Source organism: Malus domestica, chloroplast (genome assembly GCF_042453785.1).
Source record: "Malus domestica cultivar Red Delicious-ww chloroplast, complete genome".
Classification (NCBI taxonomy): Eukaryota; Viridiplantae; Streptophyta; class Magnoliopsida; order Rosales; family Rosaceae; genus Malus; species Malus domestica.
Genome location: NC_061549.1, coordinates 2501 through 10000, shown reverse-complemented (window position 1 = coordinate 10000; position 7500 = coordinate 2501). Strand labels below are relative to the sequence as shown.

The following is a 7500-nucleotide window of genomic DNA, read 5'->3' as shown; positions in this document are numbered from 1 at the left end:
ATTATATTCATAAAATTTTTTCTAAAATAATAAAAATCTCAAAATATTTAATTCTATTTTTTTCTTATTTCTTATTAATTTAATTTATTAATTTACTAAAAAAATAAAGTAAAAAAAAGCGGGTAGCGGGAATCGAACCCGCATCGTTAGCTTGGAAGGCTAGGGGTTATAGTCGACGTTGATTCATCATTTTTAACGTCTCTAATTCAAAACTGAACGTGAAACTTTGGTTTCATTCGGCTCCTTTATGGAAGATGTATAAATTCCTATATTAAGACATGAACGAAAAAAAAATTCCACCCATAACATCTATGTCAGCTTTTCTGTCTGAATGTATTCAGAACAACCCGCTTTCTAGACGATCCCTATAGAAAAGAGGGGGATTATATTATAACAACCTTTCTAGTTACTTCGTTCTCTATTTCTATGTGAGAGAATCCTTAGGAAAAGCATTTTGTTTCTACCGAGCTAAAACAATTTGTCGATGTCTCTAGTAAACCAAAGTCATTGTTTAATAGCCATTTTGCTTCAATTTCCGTAATACAAATTCCAAATTAAAGATTTAGTTACGATTAGAAAGCCACTTTCTATCTTTATCCATGGATCCTTTACTCATACTTATTGAATTACTCATACTTATTGAATTAGAAGTATTGATCTAATTAAAAAAAAAAATTATGTTTCGTAATCTCATAATCCAATTTTTCAATTTTTAATTGATTCTTGGATACAAATCACGAGAATGTATATTCTTCCTCGAATTTTTCATTGAGAGGTAAAGGATTAAATCCTTTTAAGAAATAAAGTTTTTGGTCGGAATGAAATATTAATCAAACCGAAAGACCCCTTAACTATATAAAGGATTATAGAACGAATCACACTTTTACCACTAAACTATACCCGCTACAATCCGATTATTGTATATAAATGAACCTTTTGTCGAACAAGAAAATGGGTCGTAATAAAAAGTGAAAAGAGTAAAAAGAAAGGATAGGATCATAAAATAATCATGAAAATTAGAGCGTTTACGTGTTGTATCAGAGAACCCAATGAGATTCGGAAAAGAGAATTCATTAAATTTCAATAACTAAAACTAAATAACAAGTGTTTTTTTGCCGGAGGTTTTTGACCTAGACGTCTCGACAAAACTACTTAAGCCATAACATACATGAAAATGTATTGTGCAAGAATCCACAGTTCCCTTTTTGTTATTTATTGACTTTACTAATTTACTAAAATAAAAGGAATAAAGAAAATAAAGAATAAATATAAAAAATTAAGATAAGAAACGACACTTTGATTCGATAGAATTTGATTCTATATCATAGAAATCAAATGAGTTTTTATTTTTCCAATCGTAATAACAAGCAAGTATTTTAGTTTTCAAATAAAAAAAAAATTATTTATGATTCGTTGGAACAATAAATGGCGGGCCCGGCCTGGTCAGTACTTAGCCGGGCCGTGGAACTAAAAAGCACTCTCGGATGAAAAAAAATATTATGAAGGGCTCTTTCAATCCTTATTTTTTATAATGTAACATAGTATTATCCTTTTTCAATTGGGAGGAGAGATGGCTGAGTGGACTAAAGCGTCGGATTGCTAATCCGTTGTACGAGTTTTTCGTACCGAGGGTTCGAATCCCTCTCTTTCCGTTTTTGTTGATGACTTGGTATTTTCTTTCGAATTTTTCGCGAGCTCTTTTTATTTTTAATAGTTAAAAATGTGTAATAGATAAAATCCTACTAAGAACATTTAAAAATCAAGCAAGGAAAACCTTATCTTTTATTCTTCACGTCCAGGATTACGTCCTGGATCATTAGACAGGAATCCGAAAATAAAGAGAGAAACAAAGAATATCACTACCGTGTAAACAAATAGTTTGAGAGTAAGCATTACATAATCTCCAAGATTTTTTTTAGTAAAAAAGAGAATAGATTCTCCGTTTTTATACCGCATACCCTACTATTTTGATTTTTTATTTTGACACCAAGAAATAAAGTGGGGTGATCCAGATTTTTCGCGGTTGTACAAGAATTTCAATATTTGAATTGAGGGTGTAAGACTTATCTGATCTTATCAATTCTTTTCTTTGAATTTTTTTTTTTTCAATAAATCATGAATTTGTCTAGACATTATTAAATTAAAGATATCATCGAAAACTTACAGCAGCTTGCCAAACAAAGGCTAAGAGAAAAAAAAACAGGGGTATTACTGGCATAACATCTACGATTGGATTTAAAAAAGCGTAGGCCTCGGGCAATTTGGCGACGAAAAAACTACTTGAATAAAGAGCAGAATTAAGACAGATACAGATCAAACTAAATATATTAAGCATAACAAACATTTTGTTCTTGAGGATAATTGTATTTTATTTATTTTGATTGAGTTATTAATAAATTGAGTTTTTTATTATTTTATTATTATAAATATGTTATTATTCATAGAAAAGAAAAATGAATAAAAAGAAAATAAGATAGACCAAAAAACTTTCTTTGATTTGAACTCACCCAATCAAAAATCTTTCAATTCTCAAATCAAAAGAGAATAGAATAAACCATACTTTCATACAATATCTTAATTGAATTATATGTAATGATCAATAAATTCTGTTTAATTCTACGTCTACATGTATAAAAATTCTAGTAATCTATTTTATAGATAATAGATATTTAGACTTGAGTTGACGAACAACCAGTACCAATATTAGTGTTTATTAGTGTCGACTAGAAATGGGGCGTGGCCAAGTGGTAAGGCAACGGGTTTTGGTCCCGCTATTCGGAGGTTCGAATCCTTCCGTCCCAGAACATACCTGACCCACGATCATTTTATTAATGTATAATAAAAAATAAAATATATATCTATATCATAATCTATATCATAATAAAATATATCAAAATAAAGATTGTCTTTTCGACCAGTCTTCCGTTTAGGAGTATAATATTGTTATAGAATGCGATTCTTATTTCTTTTTTTTTTTTTTATTAATCATATCTTTTTCACAAATTTAATCGAGTTCAAATAACACGCATATGAAACGAAATTTGGATTTGTTAAATATTACAGATTTTACAATATGAAATATGAAAAAATAACAACCTAAATCTTCAATCTTTCCTTACATCAGTCTTTTTTTTTTATTAATCATTGATGGTTTAATCCAATATGGATTTATCTTTCTCTTAATGATGATAAAAAGCGAATGGTACTTACTGTAAAACCTTATGCAAATAATGATTATAGGGTAGGAAACTATTCAATCAATTAAATCTTTTTAATGATTTCTTATGAGTTCTTGGTATTCTAAGAAGTGTGAAATTGTTGAATTTATCCTATCACGTTACTTGAAGATAGAGATTCAAAATAACTTGTTTATTCGTGTTTATTTATTCATGTTATGTTAGTTATAATTCAAAAAATAATTATAAACAATGGGGTTAAATTGATTGAATTCTTGTTGAGACTTCGTCATACATTATCCATTCTTCATATAGAAGAAAAAAGTATAGATTATTATGTACCGACCGAACCGATGATTATTCACGATTCCATAATTGAATCAATTACATACTGGTTCCAAACTGAAGGAATGTTATGGTAAAACTTCGTTTAAAACGATGTGGCAGAAAGCAACGTGCGACTTGAAGGACATGATCAGCTGTGGATTCTTACATCCACCACTTTTTTATATTATATAGGAACGAAAGTGCTCTTGGCTCGACATCATTTGTTCTGTTCCACTGGAACCCTCATTTTTGAGAGTGTTGCCATGTAAATAGTACACGATGGAGCTCGAGTAGAACGTATTGATTAATTTCTCAAGGGCAAGAATCTAAGGTTAGTATCGATCAATAAATTGGAACAACTTCGTAAGTCTATTTTAGATATATAAATCTAAAGGATCCAATTCGATAAAATTGAAAAGTTAATTTTGTTGGAATTGGTAAAACTCTTTTGATCAAATCAAAAGTAAAGTGTATTACGTAGGAATCAACCATTCATACGATTCTTTGATAGAAAGAAATCACAAAAAATGGTATGTTGCTGCCGTTTTGAAACGATTTAAAGATCACCGAAGTAATGTCTAAACCCAATGATTCAAGGCAAAGATAAAGATCCTGGAACAAGGAAATACCGTTTTCAATTGTCTCAACAACCAGATCATATTTAAGAATCAAAATAGATTCTAAAGGAGACAGACAAAAAGGGTTAGAGACCACTCAATAAATTTAATACCTAAAAGGTTTCTTTTGAGTTATTTGAGAGTTATTCAACTTGAGTTATGAGGATACAAATAATTTTTTTTTGGGGGGGGGGGGGAGACTAAGAAAAAGTATTTAAACTAAAATCAATAATATAATGAATTTGATGATTTTATGGATCTATTTGATATTATGATTCTATACATAGACATAATTTAGAATTTTCTCGAGCCGTACGAGGAGAAAACTTCTTATACGTTTCTAGGGGGGGGAGTATTGTTCATCTATCCCAATGAGCCATTTATCGAATCGTTGCAATTGATGTTCGATCCCGACGAGAGGGAAGAGATCTTCGTAAAGTGGGTTTTTATGACCCGATAAAGAATCAAATCTATTTAAATGTTCCGGCTATTCTATATTTCCTTGAAAAAGGTGCTCAACCTACAGGAACTGTTCATGATATTTCAAAAAGGGCGGGGGTTTTTACGGAACTTCGCCCTAATCAACAAATATAATTCAATTAATGAAATAAAAAAAATGTGGATGATTTGTATATAGCCTTGTATAACCTTTTTGTTTCTTTGCTATTTCCTCTTTTGTTCTATTTATATCATACTAAATTTATTATTGTTACTATAAAAGAGTGTCTTTTATAACGACAAAAATCTATTTCTATTTTATTGATATAAATTTTATTGATATATATAAAATAGATAGAAAAAGATTAAGTGAATAAATAAATGAAGTAATCGGGTCTATAAATATAAAATTTTGAGATTACTGTCAATGAGTTAAGGAACAAATAAAAAAACACAAAGGATTTCACTTGCTTATTTTAGTGATTAGTGAATAAACCTCATTTTTTACTTAATTTATTTTTCCACCAATATTGTATCAATGTTGTGTTGTATAGAAATATTCTATATAGTGCCAATCCAACACAAGTCCTTAGTTTTTTGTTTTCTTATTTTTTCTTATAATTCTAATTGTCTAATTGATTGAAATTGGAATTGTTAGTTATATTTATAAATTGTTTTTTCTTTTGTATTCTTTTCTCAACATTCATATTGACAACAGTGTATCAAATAAATATAATCCGATCGTGGATAAAAGGATCCATTTATATCTCCGTCCCATAGCTTTTATTTCATTCAAATAATGGGTTCTTGTATTTTCTGTGATACAAGAAGTCTTTTTTTGATTAAGATTAAACTCAATAAAAATCTATATATACTATAGAATTAATGGATGACATAAGAGACAAGGAGCTATTTATAAATATTTTACTTTATCCCTATTTTTATCTGAGAATTTTTTCATCAGATCTGTTCATTTTTATTATGTTCAGAATCTAATCAATTAGAATTTTAAAAATTTTTGCTATTTTAATGTTTTGATTGGTTTGGATTGCGTTGTGCAATTCAATCTTTTTTTTATTGAGATTCCGATTGTATCTACACATTCGAATTATTTTATTTGGGTTGCTAACTCAACGGTAGAGTACTCGGCTTTTAAGTGCGGCTAGCATCTTTTACACATTTGTATGAAGCAAAAGATTCGTCCATACCATCGGTAGAGTTTGTAAGACCACGACTGATCCTGAAAGGAATGAATGGAAAAAGCAGCATGTCGTATCAATGGATAATTCTAAGAATATTTCATTCTTACCGAATAGGTCCAAAACCTTATTTAAATTGTTTGAATTCTTGTCGTGTAATAAAAAAAATGAATTTGGTCGAGTGAATAAATGGGTAGAGCCCTACTACGGTTCCAATTATAGGGAAACAAAAAGTAATGAGCTTCTGTTCTTAATTTTTGAATGATTACCCGATCTAATTAGACGTTAAAAATATATTAGTGCTTAATACGGGAAAAACTTTTCCCATGAGTGGATTATAAATTTCTTATGAGTCCTAATTATTAGCTATTACCCATTATGGGGTAGAGATAAATGTGTAGAAGAAGGCAGTATATTGATAAAGATTTTTCAAAATCAAAAGAGCGATTGGATTGAAAAAATAAAGGACTTCTAACCATCTTGTTACCCTAGAATGAACATAAATCAATTAGATGGAAAAAGAGAGGCTAGAGAGTCTGTTGATGAGTCTTACTTGTTCCGAGGTATTTTCTTACTATAATACCTTGTTTTGACTGTATCGTACTATGTATCATTTGATAACCCAATAAATCACCTATTTCTTTTCTTGTTCAAATAAAAAATGGAAGAATTTCAAGGATATTTAGAACTAGATAGATATCAGCAACATGACTTCCTATACCCACTTATCTTTCGGGAGTATATTTATGCACTTGCTCATGATCATGGTTTAAATAGATCGATTTTGTTGGATAATGTAGGTTATGACACTAAATATAGTTTACTAATTATAAAACGTTTAATTAGTCGAATGTATCAACAGAATCATTTGATAATTTCCGCTAATGATTCTAACCAAAATAAATTTTTTGGGTACAACAAAAATTTGTATTCTCAAATGATGTCGGAGGGATTTGCAGTCATTGTGGAAATTCCGTTTTCCCGACGATTAGTATCTTCCTTAGAGGCGACAGAAATCGTAAAATCTTATAATTTACGATCAATTCATTCAATATTTCCTTTTTTAGAGGACAAATTCCCACATTTAAATTATGTATCAGATGTACTAATACCCTACCCCATTCATCTGGAAATCTTGGTTCAAACCCTTCGCTATTGGGTGAAAGATCCCTCTTCTTTACATTTATTACGACTCTTTCTTCACGAGTATTCTAATTGGAATAGTCTTATTACTCCAAAAAAAATTATTTTTTCAAAAAGTAATCCACGATTATTCTTGCTCCTATATAATTCTCATGTATGTGAATACGAATCCATTTTACTTTTTCTTCGTAATCAATCTTCTCATTTACGATTAACCTCTTCTGGTATCTTTTTTGAGCGAATACATTTCTATGAAAAAAAAAAAGATCCTGTAGAAGAAGTCTTCGTTAATGATTTTCCGGCCGCCATCTTATGGTTCTTCAAGGATCCTTTTATGCATTATGTTAGATATCAAGGAAAATCTATTCTGTCTTCGAAGGATACCCCTCTTCTGATGAATAAGTGGAAATATTATCTTGTCAATTTATGGCAGTGTCATTCTTATGTGTGGTCTCAACCAGGAAGGATTTATATAAACCAATTATCCAAGCATTCCCTTGATTTTTTGGGTTATTTTTCAAGTATGCGACCAAACCTTTCGGTGGTACGGGGTCAAATGCTAGAAAATTCATTTATAATGGATAATGCTATGAAGAAGCT

General features: G+C 29.9%; 4 protein-coding genes and 4 non-coding genes, besides 1 other annotated feature; 5 read left to right on the top strand and 3 right to left on the bottom strand. All coding sequences in view use genetic code 11, as the record gives it.

Moving 5' to 3' along the window:
* Nucleotides 1–7500: part of a sequence feature (large single copy (LSC)) that runs on past both edges of the window.
* Nucleotides 118–904, bottom strand: trnG-UCC. One transcript has 2 exons: nucleotides 882–904; nucleotides 118–165 (listed from the first exon to the last, which is right to left on the bottom strand). It is a non-coding gene; the product is annotated as a tRNA-Gly (tRNA).
* On the top strand, nucleotides 1565–1652 carry trnS-GCU. The gene has a single exon. It is a non-coding gene; the product is annotated as a tRNA-Ser (tRNA).
* Nucleotides 1783–1893, bottom strand: psbI (photosystem II subunit I). Its single transcript has one exon. It carries the CDS (start codon nucleotides 1891–1893, stop codon nucleotides 1783–1785), a length of 111 nt encoding a protein of 36 aa, YP_010304142.1.
* psbK (photosystem II subunit K) lies at nucleotides 2150–2335 on the bottom strand. The gene has a single exon. The coding sequence runs from the start codon at nucleotides 2333–2335 to the stop codon at nucleotides 2150–2152; it is 186 nt and encodes a 61-aa protein (YP_010304141.1).
* trnQ-UUG lies at nucleotides 2731–2802 on the top strand. Its single transcript has one exon. It is a non-coding gene; the product is annotated as a tRNA-Gln (tRNA).
* Nucleotides 3592–4714, top strand: rps16 (ribosomal protein S16). One transcript has 2 exons: nucleotides 3592–3631; nucleotides 4494–4714. Exons 1-2 carry the CDS (start codon nucleotides 3592–3594, stop codon nucleotides 4712–4714), a joined length of 261 nt encoding a protein of 86 aa, YP_010304140.1.
* The window catches only part of trnK-UUU, a 2569-nt gene continuing 746 nt past the window's right edge, over nucleotides 5678–7500 (top strand). The window contains exon 1 of one tRNA in view: nucleotides 5678–5714.
* matK (maturase K) overlaps nucleotides 6419–7500 on the top strand; it is a 1515-nt gene continuing 433 nt past the window's right edge. Inside the window, exon 1 of the mRNA in view lies at nucleotides 6419–7500. This exon is cut by the window's right edge and continues 433 nt beyond it. Coding sequence (YP_010304139.1) covers nucleotides 6419–7500 — 1082 coding nt within the window.